General features: G+C 54.5%; 1 protein-coding gene across 1 annotated transcript in view; it reads left to right on the top strand.

Moving 5' to 3' along the window:
- The first annotated feature begins 5,398 nt into the window (after positions 1–5,398).
- Positions 5,399–17,533, top strand: part of maml3 (mastermind-like transcriptional coactivator 3) — a 52,425-nt gene continuing 40,290 nt past the window's right edge. Inside the window, 1 exon segment of the mRNA XM_057035607.1 lies at positions 5,399–6,480. Within this exon segment, the coding sequence (XP_056891587.1) occupies positions 6,109–6,480 (372 nt within the window). The 5' untranslated portion in view covers positions 5,399–6,108.

The raw sequence follows: 17,533 nt of genomic DNA, 5'->3' as shown, positions 1-17,533 counted from the left end.
TGTGTGTTTAGACAGAGCAGATGATAATTAGCGGTTCTGCTGCGTGAAGGACGTGTTTGCTCCTCTGGTGGATGTGTTGATGTTGACCCAGGACAGGTTGACGCTGTTTCCACTGGCTTGGGTTCTGTTTTACGCGTTTGTGCACGTATGCTGGAGAATAAAGTCCCGGCTGTCTCTTCCTGGTCCAGACGTGACCAGCTCCATCAGAGGGCTGATCTGGGATCAGCCTGATCACACACAGGGAAGGAGACTAAAGGAGCACACTTGGCAGCTCTGGTGCTAAAGCTACAGCCTCAAACAAAACTCCCAATATGTTTGTCTGATCTTTATCTTGGCCTGTGTGCGTGCGCATGTGCATGTGCGTGTGTGTGTGTGTGTGTGTGTGTGTGTGTGTGTGTGTGAGTGTGTGTGTGAGTGTGTGTGTGTATGTGTGTGTGTGTGTGTGAGACCAGATGTCCACTCTGGCAGCACCAAACTGCCAGGCAATGGGACACACACACACACACACACTCTCACACACACACACACACTCACACAGCAGACACGGGACATTTGGGCCCTTTGGAGCGGCGCTGGTCTGGGACGCAGATGAATCCAGCTGTGCTGCAGAGAGTCACGGAACCACAGGACAGAACACAAGTGTGGAGGGCCCTGAGTCAGCTGACCTTTGACCCCGCGGCTGACTAATGTGCATGTATTCGGGTGCGCGGAAACCCACAAAGACGAGTAAGTGAGCGGGCGTTACACACAAAGACCCGGTTGTTCTTTTTATCCCCTCAGTTTGTCTCACGGGGACGGAGACTTCGATTCCTCCTCATGATTCGTCCTTTTTATGGGCTTTTTATTCGTCCCGCTCTCCCGATGATCGTCCTCTGGATCGAGCCGCCACATCTGGCTCACCCGCAGCACATCGGCCCCGCCGCCGTGTCCTCGCTGCTGCTTCCAGCCGGAGCTTCTCCGCGTCGCTTTGTTTTTTTTGGGTTCTCCAGAGGCGAAAACATCTCGGTGACGCCTTCATCTGGAGCGGCGTCACCGTGACACAGCCAGAAAGTGTCGAACAACAGTCATTAAAGGATCTCCAGTTAGTGCTGTGAGTCAGTGTGTGTGTGTGGGGGTGTGTGTGTGGTTATTGACAACAGGCTGTGGCGTTGCTGCTTCTCCAGCTGACCTGTGTGGACACAGATCGTCTCGGTGGCGTGATGAGGTCACGGGCTAAATTTAGGGGGCGGCGGTCACACGGTGGTGTGTCAGTGTTTATTTCAGCGTTTAATCGCCGTCTTCTTTGGACAGTGTGTGTGTGTGTTGTCCCATTTGTCGTCAGGCTCTGGTTGAGACGCAGATCAAAGTTTGCTGGTGTGTGTTTGTGTCTACGTGCGCTTCAAAAATTACCATCTTTTGAAAGAGGAGCCGATGCTGCTCCTTAATGAAGGACAGCACATGCATCTTATTAGTGCGTGATTAGCATAATTACCCAGCATCCTTTGTGATCATGACAAGCACACGTGGGTGTCGATTCCAGTGTGTGTTGGAGTGTGTGTTGTTTACAAGGGAGGTGTTTTTGCTCCACCTTTCTTCTGCCATCAACAGTCCACCTCCTCCTCCTCTCTCTCCCTCCTTTTTTAAAATCTTTATTTTCTCTGTTGTTTGGTCCCCCCGGAAATATTTGTGGCCGTTGTCCTTTGGAGATAAGACTCTTGGAAAGAGCTGATGATGCAGAAAACAATGTAATTCTGACTGTGTGTGTGATGGTGTGTGTGTGTGACTGTCTCTCTTTAAATGTGCGGGTCATAATTCCCATCCTGGTTTCCCCCAACGTGGCCCAGAAGAGCCTGATTAATGACTGGATGTTACATGATGTTGACAGAGTGTGTGTGTGTGTGTGTGTGTGTGTGTGTGTGTTTACAGCACATCTCTGTCTCTCATCCTTCCCCACTCCCTGCTGTTGTCCATCCCCTCCTTCTCACCCCCCCCCCCCCCCCCCCCCCCATCTGGTCCTGTGCCCTCCCCGGGCCTCGTCGATATATCAGCCACCCCGATTCTCCCTTTATCTCCCTCTCAGAAGCATTAAATATTTAGAGACAGGCGGTCTCGTGCAACCGCCCGGCAACACGTCGGGAGGGGAAGGAGGGAGGCGGCAGAGCTCCGGTTCTCCCCGCGGGTGCCATCGAGCCCGGGTCAGGGGTCACCACGAGGTGGACAGTAGGGTCCGAGCGAGTGTCAGAACCCTGCAGGGATCAATGTGGTAACTGGAGACAGAAGAAGCCACATTACAGCAGGACGGAGTCTGCTCTTCTTCTGTGGTGTTTCTGCTGCATCTGGACCCGTTCTCAGTCTGGGAGGGGGGGCAGATGAACCGGCACCACGGTCTCCGACTGGCTCCAGAGCGACAGCGCACAGCGGATCCCCTCCAACCCGGAGCGGATCCCCTCGGATCACTTCCACCTCGCACACGTCTGCGGGAACAAAGAGCAGAAGTGAGCAGGAAGAAAACAGCCGCGGCCGTCGGGCAGCAGCGAAGGAGGCCAAGAGACGAGTGAAAGAATGCGAATTATCTGCGCCGCGTGTGCACGCGCACGTGCACGCGCCAGTGTGTAAAACAACATTCCATTCATTCCTAAAGCACTAAAGCAGCAGCACCAGAGCACAGTGACACACACACACCTAAAATGTCCTCGCTTTCCTGGTGGGATGAAGCTTCTGGTACTCGATGTGCAGCAACTACAAGAACACACACACACACACACACACACACACCTGCGCACGCACACACACACACCACAGACACACACACACACACCACATTCTGACTAAGACTGAAGTATACAATTAGAACAAAGGCAAAAGTGTCTAAATGACAGGTATGATCTACCTACCTACCTACCTCTCTCTCTCTCTCTCTACCTACCTACCTCTCTCTCTCTCTCTACCTACCTACCTACCTCTCTCGCCTATCTACCTACCTACCTCTCTCTCTCTCCTACCTACCTACCTACCTCTCTCTCTCTATCTACCTACCTACCTACCTCTCTCTCTCTCTCTATCTACCTACTTACCTACCTACCTCTCTCTCTCTCTCTACCTACCTACCTCTCTCTCTCTCTCTACCTACCTACCTACCTCTCTCTCTCTATCTACCTACCTACCTACCTACCTACCTCTCTCTCTCTCTTCTATCTCTACCTACTTACCTACCTACCTCTCTCTCTCTATCTACCTACTTACCTACCTACCTACCTACCTACCTCTCTCTCTCTCTCTATCTACCTACTTACCTACCTAGCTACCTCCTACCTACCTACCTACCTCTCTCTCTCTATCTACCTACTTACCTACCTACCTACCTACCTACCTACCTACCTACCTACCTACCTCTCTCTCTCTTCTACCTACTTACCTACTACCTCCTACCTACCTCTCTATCTACCTACTACCTACCTACCACCTCTCTCTCTATCTACCTACTTACCTACCTACCTACCTACCTACCTACCTCTCTCTCTCTCTATCTACCTACTTACCTACCTACCTACCTACCTCTCTCTCTCTCTATCTACCTACCTACCACCTACCTACTTACCTACCTACTACCTATCTACCTACCTACTACCTACCTACCTACCACTAACCTACCTCTCTCTCTCTCTCTACCTACTTACCTACCTACTCCTACCTACCTCTACCCCTATCTACCTCCTACCTACCTACCTACCTACCTCTCTCTCTCTCTACCTACCTCCCACCACCTATCTCCTCCCTACCTACCTACCTACCTACCTACCTATCTACCTACCTACCTACCTACCCTCTCTCTCTCTCTCTACCTACCTACCTACCTACCTACCTCTCTCTCTCTCTCTACCTACCTACCTACCTCCTCTCTCTCTCTCTATCTACCTACTTACCTACCTACCTCTCTCTCTCTCTCTCTACTACTACCTACCTACCTACCTACCTACCTCTCTCTCTATCTACTACCTACTTATACCTACCTACCTACCTCTCTCTCTCTCTACCTACTTACCTACCTACCTATCTATCTATCTATCTATCTATCTATCTATCTATCTATCTATCTATCTCTCTCTCTGTATCAGTACTGGTTGTTGTTATAATGTCTAACTGCAAAGGGCTGCTAGCATCTGTTAGCCACAGGGTGCTAATCTAGAGGCTGAACGTTGCAGATGATGATGGAGACTAACAGGAGGAAGGTCGTGACAGCTGAAGACTCCAGTCGCAGCGGAACCCTGCAGGTGGAGACGGAGCAAAGAATCAGTCGAGTGAAACGTTTGATTCTTTGCGAAGGAAACGCAGACGAAACGCAGGGAGCTTAGATGTTCCACGAGAATCCTCGTGGCTCCTCTGGCAGATGGTAGATGATGAAATGCACCGAAACAGGGAGGCGATTCTCCGGTTTTCCACAGATATTCCCTCCACGCTGCCACAGACCTGTCAAATATCCACGGTTTTCTAACACAGTGGAACAACTTCGTTTATATTTTTACCTTTCAGATGAATAAACAGTAAATTACTGAGGATTCAAATGAAAACATTCTTGGTCTTCCACTGAAATATGGTCTAGTTTTTATTCGAGGAGGAGCCCGTCTAGCGCCCCTGGTGGTGGGCTGAGGTAAAGCAACACACCCACCCCCACCCCTGTTTACGCGCCGCACAATCGCGCACGTCCGTCACACATGCGCAATGGGGAATTCTCTTTAAACCTTTGAAACACACATTTCCTGTTCTCCCAGGAGCTCCCTGCACCACCAGGAGAAATACTTTCATATTTAAGTAAAGCAGACCCCCCCCCCCCCCATGATTTAAAATGGAAAGATAAATCTAAGTAGTCAACAATAATGTGCTTTTAACTTCCACCAGTGTCACAAAACCTCGTCAAACCATTGGAATCTTACGTAATTGGTGCAAATCTTCTTATGCCACTGGAAAACGTTGAAGTTCAATTTCAAATATTGGATTTGTTTGGCCACATCTCGCTGAAACGTCTGTTTCTGTTGTGACTGTTTCTCTGATTAGATTTTAAACGCCCATTGACTTTTTGCGTTTTTGATCTTGAACAAAACAATGTTAGCTCTGTAGCGATTGTTTTAATTACTGCAAATGAGCCTTTGTTAGCCCTATTGAGCATCGATTGCTCTGGATCTATATCTATCTGTGCTGTGCCAAACCGACACAATTACACTCATATCGGAATTACACCGTTTACATGACTGACCTACTTCCCAAATGTACGTATTCTAGAAAAAAAAGAACATTTCTTCAATTTAACGCTGAAAACAGCGGCCTATCGGAGCTAATCTGGCAGAATCCCGTCCCGACGCCGACTCCACTCCGGGTTTTCCGGCCGCCGTCAGCGGGCTGCTCACAGCCTCTGGCTGGTTTTACTCAGCCCTGTCCTGATATCACTCCGCTGGCATGGTGGAGACGCGGACCTGATTATTGTGATGGTGGCAGGCGGCAGCCACCCACCCTCCGCACACTTCCGCCACTGCTTCCTATCTCCGCTCCAGTCGCTTCGCTACTGGACGAACCGAGGGCGCCTCTGCTCCCGAACCCGAGCCGACGCCACCTTCACCTGGGATTCCTTTCAGACTGCAGCCGTATGAGATGCAAGTTCTTCGGAGAACTCCACGGCCCGTTCGGTTCAGGCAGCAAAACTTTTTCTCAAAGGACGACGCGGTGAAACGGCGAGTTTGCCGCTGCTGCCGCCGCCGCCGCCGCTGCTCCTCCGCCGGACGGTTCGCGTGTGTATGACCGCTAACATCCACACGTCCGCGCTTCTATTTCCCCACCGAGGCGCCTGGCAGCGGCTCTTCTCCCGGCTGGTGCTGGGACTCTCTCGGCTCGTATTTGCGTTTTCGGGAGAGGTTTGTTTGGAGACAGGAACGCTCACGCACGACTGCGAGGCTCCCGCACCTTTAAACCTCCCCCGGCTCTAGTTTCGCCTTCCCCCCTCCGCTGCCCGGGCGCTGGACACTCTCCGGGGGAGACGGAGAGGCGAAGGCCGGTAGGTGGGAGAGAGCGGCGGGGGCTGTAGCTGTGAACCTGACGGGGGGAAAAGTTCTTCCAAAATAGCAGCCTCTCGTCCCAGTGATGGGGGACTTCGCCTCCCCCGCTGCCGGACCCAACGGCAGTCTCTGCATCAACAACACTATGAACCCGTCCGCCGGCGGCGTGGTGCCCCCCGGGGCGGTGGGCATCACTAAGCACAGCACGGTGGTGGAGAGGCTGAGGCAGCGGATAGAGGGCTGCCGGAGACACCACGTCACCTGCGAGAACAGGTACCAGCAGGCTCACGCCGAGCAGGTGGACATCGAGCGGAGGGAGACGGTGAGCCTGTACCAGCGCACGCTGGAGCAGAGGGCCAAGAAGTCGGCCGGCGGCAGCGGGAAGCAGCCGCAGAGTAAGCACCCGGAGCCGGACTCGGCCTCCTCCGCGGAGCAGAGGAATAACACGCTGATAGCGGTAAGGACCGGGCGCTCTCGGGTCACCTTTGTCGGGGGCGTGCGGCTGCTCCGGCTGCCTGTTTAACTTGTTGAGGACCCGTTGGCCGGGTGCTGTCGGTGGTTGAGGGGGGACTTTCCGAGCCCGGCGGCCGGGTAGCGCCTTTGTTTACACCCGAGAGGCGGAGCAGCAGGACCCGGGACGCGCGGTGGTCTCCCGCTGCACCCCTCGGAACCACGCTTGGAAGGAGCTGCTGCTCGTCAGATTAGGATTTCCAGCTCGGGAACTTTTGAGGCAACTTTTGGAGGTTGGCCCCGCGTGTGTTTGTGCAGCACAAAAGCCACTTCTGCTTTTTGCTTCTTGGTTCTCTGATGCAGACGGTGCCGTGGTTGCATTTGGCCTCGGTCACAATCTCCAACCAGACACCGAAGCAGCAGTTTCCCCCTCGATTGAGGTCTTTGGACGCCTTCGCCCACCTGCCCGAGTAGGTGGCGGGCGCCTTCGTTCCGCGGACAACTTCTCAATATTCCCTTGTGTTGTCGTGGTTAAAGACTCGGGAGGTTTGATGGCGAGCTCGTCCCGGTTGCTCCGTCTCCAGGTGGCATTTGGAGGAAATGACAGGTGAGAGGCGTCCAGTTGGGCGTAGTGGCCCCGGTTCTGCCCCACCTCATGTGGGCGAGCACTATTTTCCCTCTGAAAAGACCAAAGGACGTGTCGCAAATGTCAGCGCTGTTGTCCTCTTTGTTGGCTGGAAGGAGCCCGGTTCCTCCTCTTTGAAATGCAAAATTAGACCGTCTTTATTTGTGGTGGTTGCTGAAGGGAGCCACGCGGGCCCGGCAGCAGCAGCGGTGGACAGAGCGGCCCGGGACCGGCCCGGGCCCGACCCGTCACACTCCTGGACCCAACTTCCCCTTTGATGGTCTTCATCAGATCCTCAGAGAATGGGGGGATTAGAGCCTCCAGACGCGATGTCCGTCGCCAACGGCTACATTACAGAGACCGTAGGTTCTGGTTCTGACTCCTTTTGGGCTCTTGGCGTCAGTTTAATTGGTGAAGGAGACGAGCCGGGACAGAAGTCCCCTCCCTCTGTCTCCTGGGTTCTGTGAGCTGCTGCTAGATAGCTGCACGCAGCCACAACAGAAAGAGGCGTTCGAGGAATGCCGTGCGTGCTGCTCCTGTAGCTGCGCACATCACGTGCACGCGCAGGTACCCAGGAGCGCCTGCGTCGTGTCACCACGGTACCGATCCATTTGGGATGCCGGTAATGTGACCACATAGGGCCCAAACCTGCTGCTTGTTCCTACGGATGTCGCGTAGTCACGTGCATTCTGGGACATTCCGGGCTAACGGGTCTCCCACGTATGGGTGGAGAGGTTCTGGTCGGTCCGGGCGGTCTCAGCGGCTGGACTCTTCCTCTCATCCCAGAGTTTAGTCCTGGGAGTTTGTTCCATGAACAGCTGCTGCTGAGGGTCGTCGGGTAGTTCAGGCCCGTGGAAACCAGGTGCTGGTTGAGGTGAGTGTTAACCGAGCTGGTCAGAACCGAAGGAGAAACATCGTGCAGATGGACCTGCTGTAACCGATACGTCGGTATTCTTATTCTGGACAAAACTGGTTGGTTTGATGGCTTTTTGTTTTGCTAAATAAGTGTTTTTTAGGTGGTGATTATTTAATGTGTGTCTCAGAATCAAAGTCAGATTTAAATTCTCCTGCATGCAAGAAAGAATGGAAAAGCAGCATCTTCTCACCTCGGAGCAGGTTCTGAACATTCCCGACTAATGGGAACGTCGGTCACTTACTTAAGACTTGTCTACTAACTTAATTTAACTTAAGCTGACCCCTGCTAATATTCTACAGTGGTGATGAGCCCACCGATGCACGTGGAACGGTCCCCGTGCACACCACCCTAAATGGCCGGCTAGCGCGCTGGCTAACGCTGCGCTGGCTAACGCTGCGCAGTAGCTCAAGCGGCTATTCAACTCTGCACACTGCTTGACCCCCCCCCCCCAACTTTTGGCAGCTGAGGCCTGAGTGTGGGCGGCTGGGTTTTCATGAATCCGAGGCCTTCCCTTTCCCCCCCCCCGCTCACTTCTTCTCCAGTTTCAGCGTTAGCACAGCGCCAGCGTAGCATATATAGCTCTCGGTGGCTACCGTAGTGCTAAAGTCAGCTGGGATCGGTGCCTGGGCGCTATATTTAACCCACTGAGCTGGCTGGAGCTCACACTCATCAGCACGTACGTCAGCGCACGTCTGTGACCTCAGACATGCTGCTTTTGACTCATACGTGCGCTCTTCTTGTGCTCTCTCATCCCTTCTCCCTGTGTGACTTTCGCCGTGTTCATTTCTTTTTCTTGTTTTATTTTATTTTAATTTCCACCCTTACCCAAACACGCCGTGGACGGGTCGGGGCGGCGGCCGCCGCCACATGGCCGCCCGCCCTCCCGCCCGCGCTTCTTCACATGTTCTACAGGAACACACGCATGTCGGGCCCGGGATGAGCGGGGGGGAACTTTTCCTCTGCCCTCCGAGCAAAGAGGAGAAGCTGGAATAATAAAGGCGTGAAGCCGATGTTCCGAACAGGCCGTCGCCCCCATAATGACCCGCACCTGTTAAAGAAACGCTGGTTTATTGAAGTGTTTCCTCCACTGCGTTAAACCCTCGTATTCCGCTAGTCTCAGTGTTTGGGAGGCGGCGTCCGACCGCCGCAGCATCACGTAGCCGCCGCGGAGCGTCTGAGGGACGTCACCTGAGTCGCCTGAGTCCTCTGGTCTGGTCACGCTCTTCATCGGAGCTTCTTCGTGCTGACGCTGTGCTGAGGAAACGTCACGCCTCTCCGAGCGTTCCACTTCCTGTTGGTGCCAGTCGGCAGCCCGCTGAACTTCCTGTTGCTGTTTTCCTTTGAGCCTCGCTCAGACGGCGTTCGTCTGTCACTTTCTGTCTCTCCTGCTCCTCCGATCCCGGGCACCTCTTCCCTTTCCAGGCTTTTCACCTTTGTCCCCCAGCATTGGCTTCAGTTCTTCTATTTCTTTACATCCTGTCTGCATCGATCAGTGGTTTAGTTCCTTATTCCTCCCCCCCCACACGTGTGTTGCACGTCCACTTTACACAAAAGTGTGCGGCCTGTATTATCTGCCACTTAAATGGCATTATTCGTCCCTCCTAGGCCTGTCCGGACCCCCCACATCTTCCCATTGAGCCGGTATCATGAATTTTTTATGAATGTTTGTGTGTGCAAGTGTGTGTGAGGCCCTCGGCCGCATCAATACCCATTAGTGCGGCAACCGGGGTAATTGTGCCACAGTGGCTGCAGTGCAGGGGCGAAAAAAGCTACACAAAACAGATTATCTGATAATACTGCAGAGGGCAATATGGCGGATAAACGCGCAGGAAGGGAGGCGGCAGGACGGCGAGGATGCTGCGTTAACGGGGGTTTAGACGCTCTCCAGCCACCTCTGGTGTGCAGTACACGGGGCAACAGGGGTAGTTAATAAACGAGCTGAAACGTGTAGCAACACATGTGGCGTCGAGCTTCTCTACGCTGGTTCAGGATTAAAGTGACCAGGACTTGTTGAGTTCTCCAGGAGGACGCGCGAGGCGTCGGATCGGATCGGATCGGATCGGATCGGATCGGATCGGATGGGATGGGATGGGATGGGATGGGTTCTCGGGAGCAGGTTCCTGTTACTATCACGCTCGCTAACAACAGCGTCGGGCTCCCCCGCGGCCTCCTCGACATCTTCCACTCAGCCGTAATTGTTTTGGTTGAGGAGGAGTCGAGCAGAATTCTGCTACGCTTCGTCTGTCTGCAGATCACTTCCTGAATGGCTCCTAAAATAGAAGCAGCAACGGATCACAACCAAGGAAACGCACCAGCTGCTCTTTTCATAACCACGCCGCGCTTTCTGGCCTCCCTTTTAAAGCTGCTTTACTTTTGACAAAATAGTGGAACGTTTTGTTGGACCGCGACCAGCAGATTTGTTCGTTATCTTCGGAGCTGTGGCTCTTCAGCAGGAGGAACGGATCACCTGGAAAAGGCTGAAATCCACTCTAACTACAGCACTTGTGCCACAGTGTTGCTAGCGCTACGTGACATTTGAACATTAAAGTAAAACTCTTATTTGCAACATCTCGTATTGAAGATACGACTGAGTCGAGCTTCTCTTTCCGGAGCTCGGTTACGATCTCCGTTGGAGTGTAAACACTCCGTATTTACATCGGCGTCTTCCTGCTGGAAACAGCGGCCTAAAACCCTCGTGTTTGGTTTTCTCGCCGCTCCACCGGCACATCAACATCTCCTCGGCCTGGGGGGCGACGTTGATGAGACACGTGCACAACATGGATGCTCTGAGCAGGAATCGCCAACAAACAGCAAACGATTCCCGTTTCTTTCTTCCTTTCAAGCGCTTTTCCAGCCAGAAACTCGGGCTAAAGTTTTTATCAAATGCCTTTCCTGGCCCGTGATGACTTAAATGAGTGTGAGTTGTGAGCATTTCTTAAACTTCCCCCTCGGTGAAGAGTGCCAGTGAGGAGTTTTTGTTTTATTTTGGGCTTGTTGACTGTTAAGGAGCCATTGAGTTTTTAATGGATCCTTAATGAGCGCTGCAGAAAGCCTAGCAACGAGAGCCCCCGGAGGATGCTAACTGTCAGCCAGTGGAGGCCCCAGGGGAGATGGAAAAGTCCTAATCTTTGTTGTGCACATTTACTAAATATTTTGGAACATTAACAGTGTATTTTCCACCCCGGTGCTTTTCCACTTCATTACACCTGTGTGCTATGCAAACACCAACAATATGGTCCCGGCGAGTGGAAGCTGCCTTCAGTGTGCGCCCACTTCCTCTGGCGTTAGCCTCGGGGTCGGGACCCCCGGAGAGGAGGCCGGGCCCAGGCGGTTCTGTCCTATAGGTGCCTCTGTTGCATCTGTGCATTAGTAGTAAAGCTGCGGGTGAGTTAGCGTGTTACTCACTCCACAGGTTATCGCTGCAGAGCATCAGACCAGCGTCGAGGCTTCATGTATACGTCAACTAATCACATTTGGGGTTTTCAGGAGGAGGCGATAGCGTTGCCAAGGGCGGCGGAAGTGGGTTTGCCAGGAAAAGATAGTGTTACTGTAATGGAGGCCGTGATGCTGCTGCACCAAACTTATTGAATATACACGGCGGTGTCAATCTGAAGGAGACGTTTGGGATGTGGATAAAAATCTGGTGTTTTCCAGGTAACGCCAAACGAGCCGCGTCTTTAAAATTAAAATTTCTTTACCGTCTGACCATCGGATCCCGTCGGAGCGATCCCCTGGGAGCGCCGTGCAGCTGTGAACATCAGCCCCGCGGGGTCGCGGGGTCGTGAGGCGGCGTCGCGACGTGCCTAAATGACCACGCCTGATTCTGGCGGTCTAGAAAACACAGGTGAAGCTGGCAGACTTTGGGATTGGACAAAGGAACGTCCCGGAGCCTGAGCCGGCCTCTCTCTCTCTCTCTGTCCTCCCTCCCCTGAGTGGCTGTTTTTGTGGATTGTTCTCTCGCCGTTGTCATGGCGACTGCGATGCAGACGGCCTGAAACGGGCTGCCTGTCTGCTCAGATATGTCAAGTGTGTGTCTGATAAAACGCCAGAGTGCTCTCGGCTCGGGGAGGAAGTGTTTGGAGAATTATGTAATGTCCTCTCTGTTTTTTTAAGGAGGGAAAATGTATAAAGTAGAAAGAAGCCTCGCGTCTATTGCTCATTTATCCCGGGGGGGGGGGGGGGCTGCGTGTCCGTGGTCGCCACATGTTGGGAGTCCTGGTGGAGCGAACGCGCTCTTGAAACGCACACTATCGTGCTGGAAAGGCCTGTTTCCTGTGCAAAGTTTCCACTGCAGGGTTGGGCCCTCTGCCAGGAGCCACCCTGTATTGATAGAGCATTGTGGTGGTTGGAGGGGTTGGGAGGAGAGCACAGAGATAGGGGGGGGTCAGGATCACTGCCAAATGGGAGGTGTTTGAGTCCCTGTGACGGTGTAATTCTCCCATAATGGGCCCCCTTATTGGACATCATGAGGGGGCTATAAATAGGCCCCTAATCTGTGAAATAGAGCCTAAAAATAGAGAAAGAACGACGCAAACAGACACAGTCAGATGGTGATGATGGTTCTGATGGGAAACAGAAGGGTTTGGGACGACCGGAGAACGGGTCCAGGCCGCCATCACTGCGTCTGGGGGAGCCCGTCTGAAAGGAACGGCTCTAAAATAAACGGCGAGCGAGGACGCCGTCCCCGCCGTTCGTCTCCTAAAACGAACTTTTTCATCTTTTCTAATCTCTCCTCCTCCTCGCTCATTCATGGCTTTCTCAAGTTTCTAATTATGTTCATGCTGTAACTGAGTTGGGAAGGTGGGAGTGACTGAGTGTGTGTGTGAGTGTGTGTGTGCGTGTGTGTGGGAGTGACTGAGTGTGTGTGTGTGTGTGTGTGTATGGCCACATGTTTAAGCCTGTAATTAGCGCTCTTTATGGTGATAAAATTCTGAGAAAATGTTAAAGACACAGGCCTGATTGTGTGTGTGTGTGAGTGTGTGTGTGAGTGTGTGTGTGAGTGTGTGTGTGTGTGTGTGTGGGGGGGGGGGCAGATTGTCCTCCTTCAAACCATCGCTCTGTTTAACGAGCCTGATCCCGGAGGTTGAACACCTAAGAAAGGGACTCGTTCCTGTTCCTAGTAAATAAACAACACTCGGTGGCCTCCTGTTGTCAGATGTTCCGTTTCAGCTCCTCCAAGTGCGAGTCCTTCGCTGAAACCCAAAAGTTTCCGGATCTTCCTCCAGTCCGAAGTGTCGTCATCGGGGAGGGAGCGGGAGCGTGCCGAGCGGCGGCCGCTGGCAGATGAACAGAAACCCGATGGAGCTCAGGCTCTTCACGCTCCTCTGGACACGGGAAGCTTCGGGTTTTGGAGTCAGTGGAGGCCGGAGCAGATTCCTCCAGATGTTGATCCAGAAGCACCTCAGAGACGCCGAAATCCTGCATCTCACTTGGGAGGATTCGAGGATTTTAATGGAAATACAGCTAAAATAGAGTAATGACGGCGTCTAAAGCAGGTGTGATCCCCGGTTCTTCCCCGGCCCGATGAGCAGATACTGAACTGGCCACAGTGTCCCGGTCAGGTTTCCTCTTTTCCCTCTTATTCCCACCACATTTCCTCCCTCCCAGCCTTCTTCGGCTGTCATTCCACATTTATGACTGGCCTCTGATGTGTACCCAAGACAGATGGGGCACGGAAAGATGGGCGTTGTTGCCCTGGCAACAGATCGAGCAGGAGGACAGGGTGAGATATTGTTTCTTTTTCTGCCATCTTATTGGTTAGATAATCCGTTTATGGAGAGCATATAAGGAATATGTGAAAAGGGCAGCGGGGACACGGAGAGAAGCGGCGATCTGACGTTCGGTTTCCCTCTGTAGCGGCGCCGAAACCCGCGGAAGATAATCGGACCGCCTCAGTCTGATGGCTCCTCAAAACACTGAACGTTAGAGCATCCAGAGTCACTGCAGGTCTCAGCGGTGTGTGTGTGTGTGTGTGTGTGTGTGTGTGGTGTGTGTGTGTGTGTGTGTGTGTGTGTGTGTGTGTGTGTGTGTGTGTGTGTCTGGTGTGTGTCTGTGTGTGTCTGTGTGTGTCTGTGTGTGTCTGTGTGTGTGTGTGTGTGTCTGTGTCTGTGTGCGTGTCTGTGTGCGTGTGTGCGTGTGTGTGTGAGTGAGAGAGAGAGAGAGAGAGCAAGGGTTGTGGTCTTTTGCTGTCTGTCTTGATGCGGTGCTGGATTAGAGGAGTTACATAATATGCTCGTAGCTTTAAGCAGCATACGCTAAGAGGATTACCACAAGTCTACTAAAGACACTAGTACACAGAGAGGGAGGCAGGAGGGGGAGGGGAGGGATGGAGGGAGGGGGGGAGGGAGAGAGGGGGAGAGAAGGAGAGAGAGCGAGGGAGGGGGGAGAGAGGAGACGAGGGGGGGGAGAGGGAGAGAGAGCGGGGGGGAGAGAGAGGGGGGGGAGAGGAGAGAGAGAGGGAGGGGGGGGGGAGAGAGAGAGAGAGGAGAGAGGGAGGGAGGAGGGGGGGAGAGAGAGAGAGGAGGGAGGGAGGGAGGGGGGAGAGAGAGAGGGAGGGAGAGAGAGAGAGAGAGAGAGGGAGGGAGGGAGGGAGAGAGAGGGAGGGGGGGAAGGGGAGGGGGAGGGAGAGAGTGAGGGGGGGGGGAGGAGAGGAGGGGGGGGGAGGGGGGGAGGGGGGGAGAGGGAGGGGGGGGGAGGGGGGGAGGGAGAGAGGGAGGGGGAGGGGAGGGGAGGGGGAGGAGAGAGAGAGGGAGGGGGGGAGGGGGGAGGGAGGGCAGAGCGAGGGAGGGGGAGGGGTGAGGGAGGGAGAGAGGGGGGGGGAGGAGGGAGAGAGGGAGGGGGGGGGGGAGGGGGGGGGGGAGGGAGGTTATGGACGCTCGGAACTGAAGTCAAACATCACCTGGATTGTCAGGAGACGCCCTTAATTAGTCCTCAGAGAGTTTTAGCAGCTACTTTACACCTGTTGTCAGATCAGAATGAGAACGGTTCCCGTTGCCGAGCGTGTCACGTGACCAGCGCTGACGTTGCCGAGCGTGTCATGTGACCAGCGCTGACGTTGCCGTGGGTTTTTGTTGGGAAGTTTTGGTGAAGTCCGTCTCTTCTCTGATTGCAGCTCAGACATTAGCCGCATGCTAACGGACACACACACACACACACACACACCTGAGGGTCGTTGCACGTTAGGATGGTGATATTTTATGTGCACATTAACATGTGCACCCACGCCAGACCCTGACGCGCTGTATAAAAAACAAACATGTCACCATGGCGACGAGACATCTGAACCTCTCTGAGTCATGCCGTTCCCCTCTGATCTCCTGGTCTTTGGGAAACAGGTTGAGGCTTGGAAGAGAGGCGTGTGTGTTCTCCTGTTCATGGATGGATGGTCAGAGTGTGTCTGCATCCCCTCACCCCCACCGGACCCCCCAGGGATGAGGTCCCCCCAGGGATGAGGTCCCCCCAGGGATGAGGTCCCCCCAGACCGGCGCTCCTCCACATTCACATTTTTGATGTTGCTTTGTGTGACAACATTTAATTTATTGTCGCATCCTTTCCAATTTGTTAATTCCGACGTTTCCAGTGTGTGTGTGTGTGTGTGTGTGTGTGTGTGTGTGTGTCTGTGTGTGTGTGTGTGTGTGTGTGTGTGTGTGTGTGTGTGTGTGGTGTGTGTGTGTCTGTGTGTGTGTTGTGTGTGTCTGTGTGTGTCTGTGGTGTGTCTGTGTTGTGTGGTGTGTCTGTGTGTGTGCGTGTCTGTGTGCGTGTGTGCGTGTGTGTGTGTGAGTGAGAGAGAGAGAGAGAGAGCAAGGGTTGTGGTCTTTTGCTGTCTGTCTTGATGCGGTGCTGGATTAGAGGAGTTACATAATATGCTCGTAGCTTTAAGCAGCATACGCTAAGAGGATTACCACAAGTCTACTAAAGACACTAGTACACAGAGAGGGAGGCAGGAGGGGGGGAGGGAGAGGGAGGGAGGGAGGGGAGGGGGGGAGGGAGAGAGAGAGGGTGAGAGAGAGAGAAGAGGGAGAGAGGGGAGGGGTGGGAGGAAGGAGGGAGAGAGGGAGGGGAGGAGTGGAGAGGAGAGAGGGGGGGGAGGGAGAGGGAGAGAAGGAGAGGGGGGGGAGGGAGGGAGGGAGAGAGAGGGGGAGGGGAGGGGAAGAGAGAGGGAGGAGGGGGGGAGAGAGAGAGAGAGAGAGGAGGGGGGGGGAGGAGAGAGAAGAGAGACGAGAGAGGAGGGGAGGGGGAGGAGAGAGAGAGGGGAGGTCCGGGGAGGGAAGAGAGGAGGCGGGAGAGAGTGAGCAGAGCGAGAGAGAGGAGGCTAGAGAGGGGGGAGCCAGAGGGAGAAGAGAGAGAGGGTGCAGGAGGGAGAGAGGGAACTCGGGGGGCAAGAGAGGGAGAGAGGGTAGAGAGAGGGGCGGAAGAGACGGGGGAGAGAGGGGGGAGAGAGAGGGGGGGGGGGAGAGGAGAGAGAGGGGGGAGAGGGAGAGAGGGGGGAGAGAGAGGGGAGGGAGAGAGGGGGGGGAGAGAGGGAGGAGGGATGGGGGAGGAGAGAGGAGGGGGGGAGAGAGGAGGGAGACGAGAGAGAGAGAGGAGAGAGGGAGGGAGGGGGAGAGAGAGAGGAGGAGAGGGAGGGAGGGAGGGGGGGAGAGAGAGAGAGAGGGAGGGAGAGAGAGAGAGGAGGAGGGAGGGAGAGAGAGAGGGAGAGGGGGGGGGAGGGGGGGGGGGGAGGGAGAGAGGGAGGGGGGGAGAGGGGGGGGGGGGAGGGGGGGAGGGAGAGAGGGAGGGGGGGGAGGGGGGGAGGGAGAGAGGGAGGGGGGGAGGGGAGGGGAGGGGGAGGAGAGAGAGAGGGAGGGGGGGAGGGGGGAGGGAGGGCAGAGCGAGGGAGGGGGAGGGGTGAGGGAGGGAGAGAGGGGGGGGGAGGAGGGAGAGAGGGAGGGGGGGGGGGAGGGGGGGGGGGAGGGAGGTTATGGACGCTCGGAACTGAAGTCAAACATCACCTGGATGTGCAGGAGACGCCCGTTAATTAGTCCTCAGAGAGTTTTAGCAGCTACTTTACACCTGTTGTCAGATCAGAATGGGAACTGTTCCCGTTGCCGAGCGTGTCACGTGACCAACGCTGACGTTGCCGAGCGTGTCATGTGACCAGCGCTGACGTTGCCGTGGGTTTTTGTTGGGAAGTTTTGGTGAAGTCCGTCTCTTCTCTGATTGCAGCTCAGACATTAGCCGCATGCTAACGGACACGCACACACACACCTGAGGGTCGTTGCACGTTAGGATGGTGATATTTTATGTGCACATTAACATGTGCACCCACGCCAGACCCTGACGCGCTGTAAAAACAAACATGTCACCATGGCGACGAGACATCTGAACCTCTCTGAGTCATGCCGTTCCCCTCTGATCTCCTGGTCTTTGGGAAACAGGTTGAGGCTTGGGAGAGAGGCGTGTGTGTTCTCCTGTTCATGGATGGATGGTCAGAGTGTGTCTGCATCCCCTCACCCCCACCGGACCCCCCAGGGATGAGGT

Source organism: Takifugu flavidus, chromosome 6 (assembly GCF_003711565.1).
Source record: "Takifugu flavidus isolate HTHZ2018 chromosome 6, ASM371156v2, whole genome shotgun sequence".
Classification (NCBI taxonomy): Eukaryota; Metazoa; Chordata; class Actinopteri; order Tetraodontiformes; family Tetraodontidae; genus Takifugu; species Takifugu flavidus.
The sequence above is the reverse complement of the archived record's forward strand: the minus strand, read 5'-3'. Positions and strand labels throughout refer to the sequence as shown.